The sequence below is a fragment of the Cryptomeria japonica genome, chromosome 3 (assembly GCF_030272615.1).
Source record: "Cryptomeria japonica chromosome 3, Sugi_1.0, whole genome shotgun sequence".
Taxonomy (NCBI): domain Eukaryota; kingdom Viridiplantae; phylum Streptophyta; class Pinopsida; order Cupressales; family Cupressaceae; genus Cryptomeria; species Cryptomeria japonica.
Window position 1 is genome coordinate 773,980,044 of NC_081407.1, and position 20,286 is coordinate 774,000,329.

At 33.1% G+C, this 20,286-nt stretch overlaps 1 protein-coding gene across 1 annotated transcript; it reads right to left on the reverse strand.

Annotated features, from left to right (window-relative positions):
- Positions 1-14,654: 14,654 nt before the first annotated feature.
- Positions 14,655-19,560, reverse strand: LOC131033906 (cytochrome P450 720B2). The gene is made up of 9 exons (XM_057965212.2): positions 19,205-19,560; positions 18,460-18,787; positions 16,584-16,733; positions 16,271-16,507; positions 15,613-15,696; positions 15,425-15,503; positions 15,204-15,325; positions 14,975-15,093; positions 14,655-14,851 (listed from the first exon to the last, which is right to left on the reverse strand). Exons 1-9 carry the CDS (start codon positions 19,447-19,449, stop codon positions 14,764-14,766), a joined length of 1,452 nt encoding a protein of 483 aa, XP_057821195.2. The 5' UTR covers positions 19,450-19,560; the 3' UTR covers positions 14,655-14,763.
- Between the last annotated feature and the right edge of the window lie 726 nt (positions 19,561-20,286).

Sequence of the window (20,286 nt, forward strand, 5' to 3'; positions counted from 1 at the left end):
GCATGCACATTGAGCACCAACATGAAATAAAGGTTATGGCCAATGGGAGGATGAAGCATCAAGTGATGTGGCTTTTGGGTGGCAGAAATCCTATGTATAATGGGACCCATAAGAACTGACAACGAATATGCAGTGATATTGCCTTATGGACCTATAGTACGCACATCACTATCATGAAAGTGAATGGTTAACATTTAGCCTTTATGCGGCTTTAATGTTGGCTTGTGCATACGAATTTTGCAGTTGAACTGTTGAACTAGTGCATGCAAAGGAATGATGACAGAGTTTGTGATTAATGCCAATGGTTGCCGCTGTTGGATGTCAAAAATTAGAATTGAGTGAGAGGTGTTTAAATCTTGGGTGGATTGGAAGTCTTAGTATCATACTGTTTGCACTTGCAACATTTTCTATTGTCTTGGGTTTCTTAAGCAACATGGAAGCCAATTTATCCTTCCATACTGATAAGAAATTAGTCCCATTTCTCAGACGATTATGCACATGAGGCTGAAAGGTTTGTTCTTGTTTAAGGATGTGAGAGTGTGAAAATGTTGTTGGGAGAGGAAATTGTCCATGTAGGTCATTGCTACAGGACAAACATGGAGGCATATTCATTGATTGCCACTTGGGGTTTCCAATTTGAGGATGAGGTGGACAAGGTAAAAAATTCCCAGAGAGTTGTAATTGATGGGCACTACCTATTAAATCTAGATAGTGTGTGTGCTCATGTAGTCCCGAAGGTGGGCATTGTTCCTGAGGTGGGGGTGGCTGGTCCGGTGGCACCACTACCACTCATTCTATGGGCTGATGATGATTTGAAGTCAATATACAGAGCTCTTTCTTGGCGCGGGTGGAAGGCCTTCAAATTGTTTGCAAGGTTGATGCAATGTGATGAGGTTTTAATGATCCTTCATGAAGTGGCGCGTGCAAAGGAGGGTCAAGAGTTGCGATCGAGAGCCGAGACTAACCAAGCAATGAAGCGGCTCTTAGAATTCAATGATGACCCATAGTATAGGTCGTTTCTGGGTTAATCTATTTGTATCTTTTTGTTCCATGTCCATTTTCTCCCCAGGTCTAACTTTGTATGTATCGGGGGATGTCTGCTACAATTTTTGGTACGTTGAATTAGAATTTGGGGTTTTTGCATGTAGTAGCATTTTATTTTTTGCTGGGAATGGTGGTTTTGACCCTTGGGGGTGTTTTTTGCGGTGGCAAAAACTCTGGTGGTTTTAGTATACGACCTATACTTGCATATTTGTAATATTTTATTTCCAAGTAATACAATATAAAAATCATCGATAAAAAAATGAAATATCATGCAAGTTTTGAAATTACATATTTAAATTGTATATTTAATTCATTATAAAGTTATATATTGTCGTCCGTTGGATAAGCACAGATCAACAACGTGAGGTGTATTTTGGGCCGAATGTGGGAACAATAAACATTTTTTGCAAACTTCTAACAAAAGACTTCCATAAACGATAAACATTTTTTGCAAACTTCTAATGGAAGACTTTCATAAATGATAAATATTTTTTGCAAACTTCTAATAGAAGACTTCCATAAATGATAAAACTTTAATTAAGTATAGTTAAATTCTAAATTTGCAATTTTATACTTAATTAAATTTAATAAGCTCTATCTCAACAGAAGTTTTAAATGACTAAAAAGTCTTCAAAACCATTCTCAAAAAGTGACTCGTGTCTGTTGACGTGGCTAGAAAATGACAAAAGTCTTGGGACCCACGACAACTGATAATAGATACCATTGTCTGGTGGATGAGCACAGATCAACGACTTATGGTGGATTTCGACCTGAATGTGGGAAGTAAACACATTTGTGAGAAATTTTCTCAGAATTGAACGTTTTACATTTAATTAAATATAATTAAGTCTATAAAGCTCTATTTCGGGTGGAAGTTGAAAAGGATTAAAAAGACTTCAAAAACAGTCTAGAAAAGTGACTCGAGTTTAGTGACGTGCCCGAAAAATGGCAAAAGTCATGGGACCCACGATAACTGACAACTAATACCATCGTCCGTTGGATGAGCACAGATCAATGGCTTAGGGTGAATTTTGGCCCGAATGTGGGAAGTAAACACATTTTTGATAAATTGACCCAGAATTGAAGGTTTTACATTTAATTATTTATAATTAAGCTCTATTTTGGGTGGAAGTTGAAAAGGATTAAAAAGGCTTCAAAAACAATCCAGAAAAGTGATTCGTCACTCAAGTCTGGTGACATGTCCACTATCCTCAGAATTTAGACTGAAGCAATGAATGTTTTGTCCTTCGACGGCGAATAGATATTAATAATAATTTATACAAGTATAACAATATTCTAGAAATTTTGCCCTTTATGTATTACTTTTGTACTTTTCAATGTTTTCAAAATAAGTGACTCATGATCGTATTTCATTTCATGGACAAACTAGTAAATCGAGGCAGATTCATAAACGTCTACTAGATTGAGGAATGCAAGTTGCAATAGAGTCTGTTTGTGCCAATCTAGTGAAATAGAAATTTTGAGTAAAATCTAGAACACCTACATCCCGTGTCTTTTACTTTTTTTAATCTCATGGTTCAATTTGAGGGTTAGCATTTTCAAGCTTGTATCTAGCATTATTTTGAATAATTAATAATAATAGCATTGGGAAAACCGGGAAGTAGTAGTTCAACAGGAAACCAAGTGAAAAAAAGAAATAGAGCTAACCGAACTAGTTAAAACACTAGGTTTCACTGATGAATACCATGATATTTATGACCTTGCTATCCACGGTGAAAAGCGTATCATAGATATTATATATGCATTGTCTAATAAGGCGATAGATCCAAGAGGGAAAAATTTACTGTTTTCAACACATGTTAAAGCAAAGAACAACTAAAATCGCATTGTGGGATGTTGGATTGGGAAGCATGGTGTTACCTGAAGTATTCCCTTTCCTTGAATTTGTCATGGTCTACGTTGAAAATTATGATGAAGATAAAAAAGTAATTGTCAATAAAAATACAAAACAGGAGATTCTATCCATAAATGTGGGAGAATTTTCTCGTTTGTTGAACCTAGGGTTTGAAGCACACAACTCAAACGTCCACATTGACCTAGGAAAGCTAGCAGAGAAATATGAGAGTCTCAATCCAAGTCATAGAGATTCATTTATTAGAGCTCTAATAATGTGTGATACTCCGTTGGATCGGAATCATAAGCCTCCTTATGATTATAACTTTTTTGTTCCATCGGTTTGGGATACTATTTCCTTGCTGATATTTTGTCTGGGATTGGAAAATAATATGGAAGTGGGTGCTAGCCTTCTTGAAATGATTTTTAATATCCATTGTGTAATTCAACCAGTAAGATATAATTTTGTTGATCATGTTGTTCAATCCATGCAAAAACAATTACTAATGATCAAACTTGTAAGACATTTAGGTTCTCATCCTACTTGTGCTCTCTTCTTCTATACAAGTATTGTGCAATATTCAAGACCAACAATATTCACATTGTGAACTATAAGATTGATGAGAAGACTCGGAACAGAACAAAGTGTCCAATATATGAATGGACACCAAAGATAAGGACACATGATAACATAAAGAACTACAACCATTTTGTAGACTTCTTTTTGGCACCAATGTATAATGAAATTACAAGCACTCCAATGCCTAGATTGCCTGTGTCTTGTAGAGATTGCATTCAACTCGGAAGTCAAATACAATTGGCTAACTGGTTCTTCATGGAAGAATACATTGTATTAAGGATTTATGGATCAGTAGTAAAACCCTACAGACTTCCAATACATGTGACAGAGAGGGTATTTTCATTGGAATATGTATGACAGTTGGAGAGCATAGATGGGCACTTTCATGGTCAGCAAAATAAGAGCATATTTCCTTCCTTTCCTTTCTCATGTGGAGGGTTCACATTTGAGAGAAAAGCATTCAATGTGGCACATGATTTTTTGACAATTTTTAGCTTTGGTGATGAGGGTCTCTAGTAGTATGATCCAATCGGTGTAGTTCAAGCAAGGCTTAAGAAAAATGGGAACTCTTCAACATTATGTCAACATGAAAGTAAACCATTGCTATAAAAGCTTAGAAACATGGACTCCTGGGATGAGGTAAAAAAAGAGATGGATAAAATTGTCGCTGACAAAAACATTTCAACAGAAGAATTGTCATCACAAATTATGGCATTGCACACATAGAGGACAACAGAGGAGGGCATCCAAAATAGGAGGTCCTCCAATTTCTACCAAAACTCTGCTAGTCCATCTAACAAATCTATTCCCAAAATAATTTTGCAAGAATGTAAAGACAGTTATTGGACTTAAACCAAAATAAATCATTTTTGGACTATGAGGAAGAATCTCAGTGAACCAAAGACAAGCGCAAAATTTGAGTCCATTGACGAGGACGTAGAGTTTAGAAAATTATGGAATATGGAGCATCCCACAACAACATATGACATGAGTATGAGGTTGAGCCCACTCCAACAACTACTACAGTCCCTAAAATATTAGGTGGAGTTAATGAGTCCATGAAAGAAAAATATAGCAAAGGGGAAAACATTGCGGAAAAATGGATTTTGAAGGTGTTGGTCTAGGTCCTAGAGGAGAAGGCATTTGGTATCCACTTGAGGTACAACTTCCATTAGATTCAAAATCAAAAGCTCCTATCAAACTAGTCATTAGACTTGATTCATCAGATTCATCATGGAAAGGTACTACTCATTACCCTCAGGGTCCACCTGCATTTGTTACAGGTTCAAATCCACAACCACTAGCACATCATGGTATTCCCATTGGTGGTGAATCAAGTGCCACTGCCATAGGTGGGGAATTTGGGGATAGTATTCCTATTAGTGTTTAGTCAAATGCCACTGCGATTGGTGGGGTTGGCATAGGTACTACTACTGATACTAGTTGTCTTGGTATTGGGCAATTGCAACAACAAAATATATCTCGCAAGAGGCCACTAGTGGTAGATACTCATACTATTCAAAATCTTATATCAAGTGCCACTGCCACTAAAAATCTATCATTTGCAGCTTTAGAACAGACCCCTCAAAAGACTATAAAAACTACACATGCAAGTGACAATGGGACACGATCAGGAATGGTTGTTGGTACTCCTCGTAATGCATTAGTTAAAACCATAGGCACAGGTGGAAGTAGAGCCTCTACTATTTCACCTTTCAAACATTCAATTTCTTCAACAAGCCCAATTTTTCAATTTCGTGATTAGTATGAAAAATTTGAACAGAAAACAAATGCAAATAAAGAAAAAAAGAGAGCATTGCATAGCGTTGCCTTGACTGAAGTTTTAGACGAACAACCTGCAAGGAATGGGGTATTTCCAACATATGACCCACACAAACATATGATGGAGTTCATGGCTGTTATGCCCCCAAATAAAGATAAAAATCCACCACATAGTCAGATAGATCCCTCTGAAATTCTAGTTAGCACCCTCCAAATGGATTTTTCCAAAGTACAAAATGTGGACAAAATTAGTGTGTCAAAAAGGACTAACAAAGTGGTCTACACTTCACTACTAAAGGTGGAGAGAGAAAAAAATAAACTGGAGAAACAAATAGAAAAGTTATAGGTAGACCTGGAAAATGAAAAAATCAAAGAGGAAAGCAACAGATAACAACTGAAATGATTTATAAAAAAGGATAAAAAATTTGGGCTCTGTAGTAGAAATTGAAGAGAAGGAAAAAAATGGATGCAGAATTGAAGGACCTGAGTGAAAAACTGGCTAAAATCAGTAAAAAAAATTGATGATGAAAGAGCCAGTTTTCAAAAATTATAGAAAAGTTATGAGTCTTCTGTTGCCAAAATAAGAAAAATACACGACCTATTGGATCATGAGAAGGAAAAACAAAAAAATTTGGAAGAGGAAGTAGAGGAAGAAAGAAAAAATGTGCACAAATGAAAGAAGACCGGCACAATGCAAATGATAAAATTAAAACATCAGAGGATAGATTGAAAGATAATATGAAAAATACAACGAAGTGTATACAAGAAAACATTTGGGGGAAAATAATGCAGAGGAGTGACAAGTTGTGTGAATGGTTTGAATTGAATGAAAGTCTTGAGATTAATTTATATGAAAATTAAAGGGCACATTGAGAAGAGCATACATGTTTATTCAAAAGAGGATATGACAAAACAAATTTTGCAAGTAGTCTACAGTACTAGTGACAACTATTTGACACCCAAGGGAATTAACAGTCGCATTAATGCCACAATTAAGACATCATGTATCCTTCAAAAATGCCAGAAACTAAGGGAAACATAAGAAGTTATGGATAAATGTGGCAAAAAGATATTGAAGCTGCAAGAAAAGATAACTAATTTGATTAAACTTGGTTTGCCTAAGATCGTTGACCCATAAAATAAATTCATTAGAAAATAATCTTACAAAAAAAACATGGAGATAAAAATGAAGATTGATTTAGACTTGCTTCCTAAGAACACAACTCCCCAAAGCTTTATGGAATTAATCAAACCATTTACAACTTTGAATGTGGTATTGGGTGAAACAGTGATGTCAAGTCACTCTTCTAAATATGGATTGTTGATGAAGTTGCAATTGAATTTCCATAGTTTAAAGAATATTGACCTTCCATCAGACGAAGAGAGGAGCACCCTACAAAAACTAGCTCATAAATTTCAAGAATCATAGCATGTATAGCACAATTTTTTGCTTTTACTCTTAATTTCAAAGTTTTATGTTTTTTCTGTTTGGAATTTGGCATTGCTTGAAATAACTATTTTATGAACAAGAAAAAACCAACACTCGCTATTGCTAATCTAGCCTATGAATCTATGATGCACAGTACAAACCTTCAACCTGTAAATTTGTAAATTCTCCCAAGTTTTAACATTTCTGCATTTCTCTATTTCTGATTACTAGGTTTTGGGCACTTATATTATCTATATTTAATTTGTCATGGCTTGAATTAATATTTAATTTTAAACTCTAATTTTTGAATAGGAGACATCGGACATGTAGCAGGTGTTAAATTGCTAAATTGCTAATCCGTCCTGCGATGGCCATGTTAATTTGTGTTGAGTTTGTGATACTGATGGCAGTCGGGACGATGCATTCAATGTTCAGTGCCTTAGTAATTGATTTTGATAGTGAGTCTTCACATGTTGCAAATTGACCTGAAGTTGTTATTGCTCCCTTGTTTCTATAAAAGGGAATTCAAGGTCATTTGCAAAGGGTTTTGAAACTTTGTATTAACTTTTGCATGGAGAATCACACAAAGTGGTGTATTGAATGAATTGTATCATATGGCTATATTTTGAAAGAATTAATGAAAATCTAAGTTCTCAACATGGCTCAATAAAAATCTATGTATCAATAAACACATTATGGTCTTTTATTATGCTATTTTAAATCTGAAAATAGAAAGTTAAAAAATACAATTACAAATCAATATTAAATTCTAATTGCAAAAATTTGACAAACTCATAAAATATCAAGTTATCAACCATAATAATATGCTTTTGTAATATGAATGATGAGATATAGTAATAAGATTAATAAATACCAATCTCTTATAGTTTCCATTCATCCTCATCAATTTCAAAATTTTCTTGATTCTTGTTTGTGTTTTCTTCACTCTGAGTTTGTATACCTTCGTTGAACTGCATCTCAATGCTACCAGTAGGTTTAGTACATGATTCAATAATCCCACTGCCACTTTGGTTTGAAGTGTTTCCCAAACCTCTTCTTTCACATTTGGACCTCCAGATTTTCAGAGCCCTATAGTAAGGAAAAGTGTGGACATCATACCTATGTATAGAGCCTCAAACAATTTTCCAAATTTTTGTCTAGTTTGTTTCTTAGCTTTGATTTTAGGAACCCCAAAGCATTGAAAACTCTCTCATCTTCCATTGAACCCAATATCATGGTAAGACATAAATCAACAATCTTCAAATATTTTGGCATTGAATCACGCAACGCTGCGTTCTTAGCTATATATTTCCAAAGACTTGTTACTGATCCCTCTTCGTGGGGGTTCTCCATTCTGCTATATTGTTCTCTCATAGTGTATGCAAAATGAGATGATTGCTCTCTAAGATGAGTTTCGTCTAATATTTCATTTATAGTTACTCCACTCAATTCTCTGGATATGCAAAATTGTTTTATCAAAGCCAGTAGCTTACTTTGAAAATCAAATGTACTGTTGAGGCTCCAATATTTAGGAAACAAAATAGACATGGCTTCGAGTAGGTTGTCAGGAGGGAATCTACTTCTAATATGTGAGGAAAGATCATAGGAAATTTTCTTCACAGAAGTAGTTACAGACTCAACAATCTTGTCGAAATCTTCCCTTGTAACTCTTGCTAGTTGCTTCCTAGGGCGCTTTCCTAGTTCCTCAGGGTCGACCGTTGCATAGAAGTGCATTGGTATCTCAACTCCCCATACATTGGCACATAGCTCCCCGTTTGCATCGATTTGTAAAACTTTATCAGGATTGTTCAAATCTGTGAGTGTCCGCCACTTAAAAAAATTTCATTAGATAGTGTTGGTTGATTTTGATAGAGATTGTCGAGGGTCATGCATGTCATCTTACGCATCGTAGCATATTTTGCAATATATATAGAGCTATTTTTTGGGAAGCCTTCATAATATTTCTCATTTCCTCTAGCATGGGCAGAAAAGTTGCTAAAGTTAAGAGTGTCTCTAGATTACTTAACCTCTGAAGAAGGTCAAGAAATTTTGGTTGCTCTGATTCATCGCAAGTTATGTGAAATAGTCCAATCAAGGATGGATATTCTGAAAAAATTTGATGCGCTGGACCACCCAAAGAGATCCGTATGGTATCATTATCCTTGAGAAGCTTGTTCCCATCAGTTATTCCATTAGCAAAGTGTTGAAATTCCATAAATCACTTGGGACTTTGACAGAAGTGTGAGTAGAGCTCTTTGATTAAAATTTCAATTTTTTTACTAAAGCATACTTGCTCACAATTCCAAAAGCTAGATTCATTCTGTGAGCCATGCAGTGAATTACAGTAATGTATGGTGCAAAAGAAGTTTCAATCTTTGTACACAAACCGTTCTTGCGACCTTGCATTACAAAAGCCCCATCTTCTCCAACACACACCATTTTTTGGCAACCTTCATGTCATCCATACCTCCATATTCAATTAAACATCGCTTTACTAGTTGAAATAAATTTTCGGTTGTTGCACTATCCTTCATTTTAGCAACAGATAGTAGACAAGGTTGGCGGGCTTGATTCTGTATAGTATAAACATGCATGCATACTCATGAAGTATTTTCTACTGTCATAACTTCGTCTAAAGAAAATGCAATTAAGTTTGACTCTCTTATTTTTTCCTTTACATCTTCTTTTTTAACCTCAGCAAGACAACTTGCCCATTCCCATCCACTGTTTATCGATCAGTGACTATTAGGATAGTTAGCAAAAAGTGTAATAAACCACTAATTGATGGGAAATCTGTCATAGCACACCCTCTGCTCAAAATATAGAAAACAACACTTAATTGAACAACTTTTCCCAGTTGTTCTATTTGCATTGCTTTTGCAAAACTAGCTTCAATAGAACCTTTAACTTCAACAAGCTTCGTCTATATTTTCTCATGAAAATAATAGTCTTCGACATTCCTCACATGCTAACATTCCTCCTTTGTTTTCCTTCTTATCACTGATTTTTCAACTTCGTCTATCATTTGTTTTTCGTAAACTTTACCCATATGCTTTTCTATGGTGTCAAATTTTAGTGGAAACCTAATTTTCTTATTTTATTTCCAAGTGCAAATCTTACACGTGCATTCTATTGGAGGCTCGCCTTCAATTGGATTCTCCATTGGTTCAATGAATGGATACTTTGATGCCCAATTAATTTGAAAATTCTTCACTGAAATATCCCACTCCTGATCATTTTTTGATCTAGCTTTTCTTTTCCCCTTTTGTGCATTATCATCAATGGCATTATCACCCAAGTCGATTATATCATTCTGGCTAACTTGGGCATCTACCAGATAATCTTCTTCAAGATCATCCCGATCTAAGATATCAGGTTCATCGTCATCTTCAACATGCGATGTAGGTTGTGAATTTTGTACTTGTACTTGTGATGATGTACCTTCTTGATTTTCACCACAATCTTTTCCAAAGCCAAAGTATGAAGACAACGTTCTGCATTTTGTTGGCCTCTCATGGCCTTACCCTCATTCAGGTTTCCTACCCTTCTTGTTGTCCGACATCTCCAATGAAATAAAGGTTGCAAAAAAAATATCAATTTGCTGAACAAGCAATAATAGACTATAAAGTATAATATATGTTTCATTGGCCCTACGACCTACAATCTAGATGTCCAAGGTCTGAATCTCCCGACTGACCACTTGGCACTGACGGGTCCCCACTAAATAAGAATGAACTCAACAGTGCAAATAGATATAGATAGATTTAAAATAATATTATAACACTTCAAAAATATGATGGCTCACCTTTAGGTCAGTAGCAGTCGCCAATGCAGTCAACAACAATGATTCTCCTTGGTCTGAAACTTCACTATTGATCTGAATTCAGAGCCTAGAATCCACTAGATTGTGTAGAGATAGATCTGATCTTTGAATGTATTTATACCAATCCTTATATGGTGAATTTTGTGGGAATTTAATATGGTATACAAATATTTGGTGAATCCCGCTTAACTATAACATAACTAATGTAATTTTTGAGACGATTATGGGTCATTCAAATAATTGGCAAATACAATATAGTTGGCAAAATTCTAGGCGAATTGGGTCCTCATGGCTAACAAATCTTCATATGCCTATAGGCTAATTGTGGTAATCTATTAAGGGAACTTCAAAGAGTGTAGGCGAAAAAATTAAATTTACCATGTGTCCACCGTATATTGTATTGGCGAAATCCTTGCATAGAAACATTTAATTACATAAAACATATGGCGATGAGGTCATGAATTTGACAAAAATTGATAATGTTTTGGTGACATGGCCACCCCCCAATCGGTACAAAATATTCACCATTTCTTAGGTCGCCGACGTGAAAAATTTGTCAATGGTGAATATTCACCATTAAAGTAATCTCTAGGAGAGACTTAGGAGAGAGAGAGAGAGAGAGAGAGAGAGAGAGAGAGAGAGAGAGAGAGAGAGAGAGAGAGAGAGAGAGAGAGAGAGAGAGAGAGAGAGAGAGAGAGAGAGAGAGAGAAGTGAAAAGGAGAAAGGGAGGGGGAGGGAGAGAATGAGAGAGATATACACTTGAGAGAGGAGAGTGAGATAGAGAGATAGAGAGAGATAGAGAGAGAGATAGAGAGGTAGGGGTTAAGTAAGAGAGAGGGAGAATGCAGGGAAGAGACTAGAGAGATAATGCTTATATGAGCATGCTGATTGCTGAAATTTGACTAAGTCTGAAATTTATATGAATACTCAAAAAACTAGAATCTACATTATAACTCCTAGAGATCTGGAACCACTCTCAAACATCCTGACAATATATACATAAAATATACTTAAATGTTATATTTTATGTATATATTCCAAGGAAGAGAAAACTTTTTGCTTTGTAACATGAGAAAATTATATGAAACTCATTTGGCGTGCGCCATATTTGGCACACATGAATTTTTTAATATTTTTTCATTTGGCGTGCACCAAACTCTTTGCCTTGTAAAACACCAAGGTTTTGGCTTAGATTTGCCTTGGGCATCCAACCCAAAGGCTTGGACGCCCTTCTTAGGCCTGAGACGTGTTTTCTAGCAAATATTGAAAAATTTATTACATTTTTGTTCATGCTCTTCCTGAGGTTTGCATGTGTTTCAATGAAATTAAAAAACACCATACAATCATCAAGCTCTCTCTTAGTTATCCAACCATATAATTATTTTCAAATTTTGATAATGTTAAGGTCTTCATCCATAATTTATTTTGTTAGTGTGTCCGTTTTTTGTTAAAAACCAACATGTCGTATTTCAGCCATAGTTTTTTACTTGCTTATCGAATTTTGAGAAAAAATACATTTTTAGAAACTAGACTCCATTCTACACAATTTAAAAATAAAATAAAAATTGATATGTGATTAGTTTTCAAAAAATTTTGGGGGGAGTATGCTCAAATTTCACTAAAAAATTAGTGTCAACTTAAAAAATTAGTAAAACATCTTATATTCATTAAAAAATTAGCCGAAAAATTTGGCATAAACTACATGGTGTTAGCTAATTTCTCACTGGAGCAATTTTAAAAATTCCAAAAAAACGTTGACATTTTAGGGGGAGCACACCAGGTGCTATGTTATTTTTTTCTAAAAAAACAACACCACTTTGTGTGTTCCCCCTTTTTGAAACCCTTAATCTCTACCATTTTCAAAAACAATTAGTAGTTTAGAAAGTAGACTTGGAGCACTACAACTCTTGTTCTTACTCCATCCTCATATTTTGAGTGTAACTATCTTCATTTTCTTGTCGAAGTTCAGACTTTGCTGATTTAAAAAAAAAAGTGGTCCATCTTAAGACCCCTTTTTGGTCCCCCATCTTGTGCACTTGCTCACTTATCAAACAAGAAATAAGGAATATATAAGCGAAGCTACCCAATTCGAAGATATGAGAAAAAAATTAAGGAAACTTGGGAAGACTTGGTCTATCAAATAAAAATATACTAATTTTTTTGACACATAAGACTTAAAGGGAGTACTTACAACATTCAATCGGGCATTCCTAGAAGTTGTGGTACATTTGTGATTGATTATTTCCTTTTGTTTTTAGTGTTCAACAAAGTTTTGTAAATCGGGTTAATTTTTTTTTTAGAATTGCAAGTACTCACAATGCACTTAGATTTTACTCACATAGCTAGAAAAGGAAGAGGCACTTTGAGGTCGATGTGGATCTCATCCATGTCATTTTTGTGCATCTAGACATTGTTATCCAACACACCCATCAACTCTAGTGGTTTGGCATGAATTAGGACCAAAATGTGCCATGTTTTGCTTCCATGAGTCACATAGGGAGAACCACATAGTGAACTCCAATGTTGGCCACAAGAAAAGGTCCCTATTTTTTTTCTTTTGGGGCATGAGAAAACTTCATCAAATCTCTTGCTCATGGTGCAACTCGACTTAGTCTCAATTTAGAAGCAGATGTAGTGTATTTTTTCCTAGTTACATTTTGGTTATGTTAGTCAAATTCTAATAATTGTGCCAGTAAACCCTAGGCACGAGTTGACATTTTGAAATGTAAAAGCTATCTAAGCTATTCATTTTTACATTGTTAAGGGTTGGAAACTCTTACATGCAGTTATTATAGTAAAATTGTATTGCTATTTCAGTGTGGAATTCTTTGCTGAACATTGTGAATCTTGAATAAAAATCAACTTGAAAAAAATTGTTGTTTGTATTTGTGGTTCTCCAAACAAATTATTAGTGTGGTATTGATGATTTAGTAGTTATCTTGTTCCAATTGATAACTTGGTTGGATCTCATTTCAAAGAGCTTGAACAAGACTGTCACACATATGCACAAGGGTATGGCTATGTGATTTGAGGAATTATGAGAATCAGTTAGTATATTTTCCTTTTGGTGATTGCACTATTTATGTATGAGTTGTGAGTTTTTTATTTATGCCAATGTAGTTTATCTGTTTTAGCCCAATCATCTAATGCAACAAATAAATGTGAAAATTCTCATTGTTTGAGTAGTTTGAAATTCATTTCATTTTACTTTTTGTAACACTCTTCTCTTTTTCTATTTATTTCATAACCAATGTTGGAATATGCTGTTAGAATAAAATCATTTTACTTTCAGATTTATGTTTACAAATATTTAATTGAAAATACCCAAAAATAACTATTTGTTGGAATGAAAGTTTTGACATTGAGATTCTACATTTAGCTAAACATTATCGCAAAATAATCATATTTTTCCAATTTATTTATTCCACATAGCTAAGACCTAGCCTTGCATAACCTTGGTGTGAGATTTCACTTTTCAAGAGAGGCAATTTGTCTTTAAATCCCCCACCGTTTTTCTGTGTTCATAATCATTTCTTAATCTTTATAGAGATTAGAATGTGCAAATGTTTCAAACAAAAGAAAAAAATCATTGTATAAGTTATTAAAATAAGCTTAATAGATCTTAATATCTAACAAATAAAATTAAAAATTGTGTTTAGTAAGCTTTCTCCATTAACATTACAAAATAGAAATTTGATATTATTCATTTAATCATAAATACGAGAGCAGGAAACTAAAAGTTTTTTTTCCTTGAATTTTTATGTAAACAATTTGTAGGCACACATGCGTACGCACACACACACATGAACTCTCTAGCTAGAATTGCTCATTGTTTTTAATTTTATCAGCGTTTAATTTATGGTTAATATCATATATTGGTATAAAATTTGATTTAATTAAGAATATAGAATAAAACATTATATCTAAAAATTTGTTATTGATTGTGAAATTTTGCTTGTAGTATGCATATAAACATTTGTTCATAATTATAAAATAAAAGAAATCTAGAAATCTAGTTTAAGCCATGATTTCAACTAGAATTATTATTATTATGACTTTAATAAAAAACCACAAATGCTATATAATTTTTTTTTCACAATACATTGCCCAACTAGAATGATTATTTAATGCGAATACAAATATTTTATTTGGTGTTCATAATTGACATTATTCTTTATTATTTTATATATTTATATGTAACAAAAATCAAAATCTCATATGTCTTAGTGTTTTTCACTTATTTGCATGTCACTAACGATCATATAAACGAATCAGAAGATGATTTACTAGAGTAGGTGCTGGAAAGTAACAAATTTGATCATCTCCAATTGGTTCCCACCTACATGCACATACCGTCAATTGCTCAAATTAGGCATTCCATAAAATTTTAATTTAAAAAGATGATTTCTTTTAATAACGATTATGTAATGCATGCATTTTTAAAAGTAATAGAAAACTTCACCTAAATTTAGTGACAAAGTTATGTAGGAAGAGAGCAATTTCAAATCTGGCCAAATGGAATCCTGGACACAATCGAGCACCTCTCCCAAATGGCATAAACCATGGATTGTCAGACAAAGCCTAGAAATTAAATGAACAATTTCAATCAACTTAGCATATGTAGTACATAATACCATCCATAATCTTTAGAAATTCATAGTTAAATAAACAAGGTGGGTGCTTTGACATACTAGGGGAGACTCATTTTGCCAACGCCATGGATTGAAAGTGAATGGTTCAGGATAGTATTTTTCATCTAAATGTGTGCCAAATAGGAGCACAAGCACTGTCCACTCTTTGGGAATGACAAAATCTACATTTGCACACAAATCATTTACAATAGTGTAATTAAAATTTTCAACGTGGAGAATAAGAAATATTAATGTTAAATTAAAATTTTGCTAAATTGTACCTTTAAATTTAATATCTTGTTTTGCTTCTCTATAAGCCCCTAGGCCAGCATTACCCAATCGAAGAGTTTCTTTTATCACCTGCCAAGCAAACCAAATTAAACACATCAATATCAATTTTCTTGTCTAAGAAATTAAAAATTGTGTAGAAGGTAAGAACATAATAAAACATTTTAAATTGTGTACTCACACAATGGGTGAATTTCATAGCTTGATAGTCATCCCACGTCAACTTTCTATTTCCATTGTCTTTCAAGAGAGAGTCATGCTCTACCTATATAATCCAAACTTGAATAAGCTATCTTACAAAATACCATTTATGAGTTAAATTTCATATTAATAATAGATCTTTCATAGTAGCCTATTTTTGTGAATATGAAATTATGATCAAAATTATAGGAGTGAGAAAGAGTATAAATTTTATAGTCTAGGTACATTGAATTCCATGACATGTAACCTATATCTCCATTATCTACCATGTGTTAACCAACACAATGTATACCTATTTTCCAAAAAAGATTTTTAATACATTTTTTGAAAAATCAAATACACCTAAATATCATTCGTCTTGAAATAATTATTAGAACTAAGAAATACTCATATCATAATTTCAACTCTTAAACTCCACTTGTCTAAGGTGAACCTTTTACTAAATCATTTTTACAAGCATTTAAATAGTTTTGTTAATAATATATTTTATGTTGACTAAAATGAAAAATGCAAGCCACGTCTACTAAAGCGTTTTTTAATCTTTTTCTGTTGAGATACATTTTAATACACTAGCAATTCTTATGCCTAATAATTATTAGTTTCTATAATTTTATTTTTAACTACAAGTAAATGCTTACCCTTAGTTCCTCCAATGCCCGTGGATTGTTTGTGAGAAATTTTATTGCAAAGGCCATGCTTGTAGAAGAAGTCTCATAACCAGCAAACATTATAAATAATAAAAGATCAATAATAATTTCATCAGGCCATGACTCTTCTTTCAATAGTTTGGTTAGAAAATCATTACGAATCACTTGTGGATTTTGTCGTCTCTCTTGTATACACTCTTCAATCTTTCTTTTGATTGTTTCTCTTCCCTGCATTGTCATGACCCAACATCAATATCCAGATACATTTCTATTCATCAAACACCAATAGAATTAGACTAGATACCTTAATCCCTCTTGCATAACTAGATCCTGGGAATTTGATGGGGATAGAAATGATAGCTAACACATATGCCTCAAAAGCCTTGTAGATTTCTTCTGTCTCTTCCGAAGGAGATAAGTCCAACAACTTTTTGCCCATAATTTTGAGAAGAACCTGTGTATTTAAGTTCAGAGATTACTAGTGTAAAAGAAATTCTAAATATTTTATATAATATTATTTTAGATAACATTATAAATTTTAAAAAATATAAAAAATAAATAAATAGAAAGATCTAATAGGGTTTCATCAATGTAGAATAAATTGTATTAATTCGTATATAATATTGTATTGTATAACTATAAATTAACAAAATCATATAATTATCGTCAACAACTAGAAAGCGTTGACATAGAATCTTACTGTCTTACTATTAAAATATAGTGAAAAATTTAGCATATCATTTGAACAACTTCAATCTTTACATAGAAAAAAATAAATTTTTGGTTAGTTGAATATTTGATATTTAAGATATATTAAATAAATGATATAAATTTCAAATTATCTTTTTATAAGTATATAATTAGAAGGGAAAATATATTTAAAATAATTAATTTAATTTTTTTTTAAAGTACCAAAAGTTGAAGATATAAAAAATTATAATTTATGCCTCATTGTGTGATTGTCTTTTATATTTTATTGTGGAGTTATAATATTATGTTAATAGATTTATAATAATTGTGACTAGTTTTTCATTAAAAAAATAAAGTATTAACATATTCTATTACAATTATTAGTTTTTTTATTAAAAAAAGATACTTTCTCTTTAATGAAAGATAATTGAAAGAAAATTATCAACAACATTATTTATTAGATTATAAAATACATTATTGATATATTACTTTGTTATAATTGATATTTCTCAACTTTGTATTTTTTAATGTCACTAATTCAATATTAGTGTCCTACAATTGTTGACCATCCACTCCTCTTACCTATATTATTCAGAAAGTTGCAAAGTTGAATGGACTACCCAAATAAATACTTAATTGTGTATGTTTTTTTGCTTGCCGATTGGGATCACAGTTAATGGTCCTACTCGTGGTCCATCATTAGAAAGAGAAAAATGTATAATAGAAGTACAAAAGAGAGGAGAGGTAGGGTGAGGTCAAGGATTAGAAACACCTCTCCTCTCTCTTTTATACCTACTTTTGTACTCCTAGCTATAAAAGAGAGAGGAGAGGTAGGATGAGGGAAAGGATTAGAAACATCTCTCCTCTTTCTTTTATACCTACTTTTGCATTCCTATTATATATTTTCCTCTTCTTGATGATGGATTATCCAGTGTCATTCAAAATATTCGAGCTAGAAAAATACCAGTGTTCCATGGAAACGCGTTTTCCCCCTCCCGTCCCCAAGTCCCCCCGTCCCCAAAACTTTTTCCCTTTGTCCCTTCGTCCCATCGTCTCCCTGTCCCCAGCAGCTGTGGAACACTGAAAAATACATAGCTTAAACCAAAAGCTTGTGCATCTTAATAAAACATGTAATTTTCTAAGAAGAGGTTTTCACCTAAGACTGGGATGATATAAAATCTTTGTGTTTTCTGCTCTAGATGGTTGACCCATGTTTGATGTGTTTTTTGACTCTCAGACTCTGCTCATTTGACTCCTAAAAGCTGATCCTATATCCCCTACTTTTTTGTGAATAGTGTACCTTATCTTTAACTAATGAAAATGACTAATTTTCCAACAAAAAAAATGTCACACCTTTAAAATCCACCAACTAAAATTAAAACATATACAATATTATATTCTTAAAAGAATTCCTGCTCCCTATCAGATAACTACATGATTTTGTGGATGATAGAAAAATCTTAAAAATACAATAAAAATTTACAACATACCTTATTACATTCCTCTTGAAGATGGATGACACCCTTGTGCTGCCATCTCTGCATATCTGCAAGCAGGAAATTTTGAATATCATCCATGAAGTCCGAGATGAGATTGTCCTGTTTCAACAAATTGGCGGCAACTGCATGGAGCTTCTTTTGCAGATCACCATGAACATTCACTAAACCATATTTCCCAACAAGATTTCTGAAAGATTGGGGGTAATTCGCTTGAAACAACCTGCCCTCATTTTGCAAAACATATCTATTGAACTCTGGATCCACTGATACAACCATCCGTTTTCTTCCAAACAAATTAGTTCTAAACACTGGTCCATACCTGCAATACAAACAATCTTCAATCTTATTTCCAATCCATAATTTCAAAACTAAAAAGTACCCAAATCTTAAAAAATTGTATTACATGATAAAAAAAAAAGACAACAGGTGCCATGAAGAATCTGAGACTGTTCAGTAATCAACCTGCAAAACTCTTTCATTTCATTTGGACTGTTTCAGTTATATTTAATTTCTAAATCAGTCTAATGAATTGGGTAAAGATCAGAATCATGAAATGTAATTTGAAACATTGATTCAAAAATTATTACGTCTAAAATCAAATCTAAAATCAAATTAAATGTAATCTGAAACATTGATTCAAAAATTATTACACAGTCTACTCTAAAATCAAATTATACTGTCCAAATCTAATATCAAACCAAATTCTTTCAAAAGTATAGAGGATGAATTTGATTACTTCTTCTCATGATCTTGGATGATCTGTCGTGGTTGAGCAGATCTGAGACCTCGATAGAAACTTATCGATTCTCCAATGAGCGGCCATCCAGTAGATCCTAGCGGCAGTGGGATATGCTGGTTTTTTCTGCTTCCTCTTGAAACCCATAATGTTTTCCACAGAAGTAGTGTCACAGTCAGTACTACTCCCACCAGAACCCATTGCTCCCAATATAAATATCTGCCCACTATCAATGCTTCCTCCATTTTTCAGAGCTCTCTAGAACAATTAGAGATATTAAATCACACAAACTTCGGTGGTTATACAGTGAAAACCCATATGAATGGGTAAACGTTGTTATAATTTTTCAATTAAAGATTTATCATTATCAAAGGGTTGTTGAATACAATTAATGAAGGTGATGGTATATTCTTAAATATTCATATATAAGGATAAAGATATAGATATTTTTTCAATTATATATTATTGTAGGATTAGTTGAATGCATTGACCACTGACGAGCTTGATAGGATTTCCTTAAATATCTCATCAATCAAGATGTAAACCTCTTAGAGTATGTCTTAAATTTTTCTGTCCACCTATTAAATTTTGATATGTTTTCTCAACTACCAAAGACTTTTTTAGTCAATGTTATTATCAACATTTGAAAAATGATAACGATTTTTATGTTTTAAATGTGAAAATATAAAATTCTAACAATGTTTACCACTCATATAGATATCTTAAATACATCTATCTAAAAGATAACCTAAAGTTTTTTGGCCTTCCATATTTTTTAGATAGATGTATACATATCTTAAATACACTTATTTGAAAGATGTGTGTTTGGTGTTTTTTAGATAGACGTGTTTACTTGACAATCTTTTAATCACTTTAACATAATAGTTAACCCTCAATATTAGGCTCTTAATTGAAGATACCTCATCATTGACTTATTGGCATAATAATTACCACTCAATCTTTGGCTCTTAGTTGAGGAAATATCATCATTGACTTGTACTCCTATGTCGAGAAGCAAAATAAATTTGTGAATGATATAAAATCCCACATAAAAAAGATTCTTTGTTAATATCTATTTGAAG

Excerpts from the sequence above, each read along its gene's own strand:
- LOC131033906 (XM_057965212.2), bottom strand. The coding sequence starts at position 19,449 with ATGGAGGAAGCATTGATAGTGGGCAGATATTTATATTGGGAGCAATGG. Across the intron at positions 15,504-15,612 it reads CTATGAAATTCACCCATTGT|GTGATAAAAGAAACTCTTCG; the intron begins GTGAGTACACAA and ends TTTGCTTGGCAG. Across the intron at positions 15,094-15,203 it reads GGCAAAATGAGTCTCCCCTA|GCTTTGTCTGACAATCCATG; the intron begins GTATGTCAAAGC and ends TTTAATTTCTAG.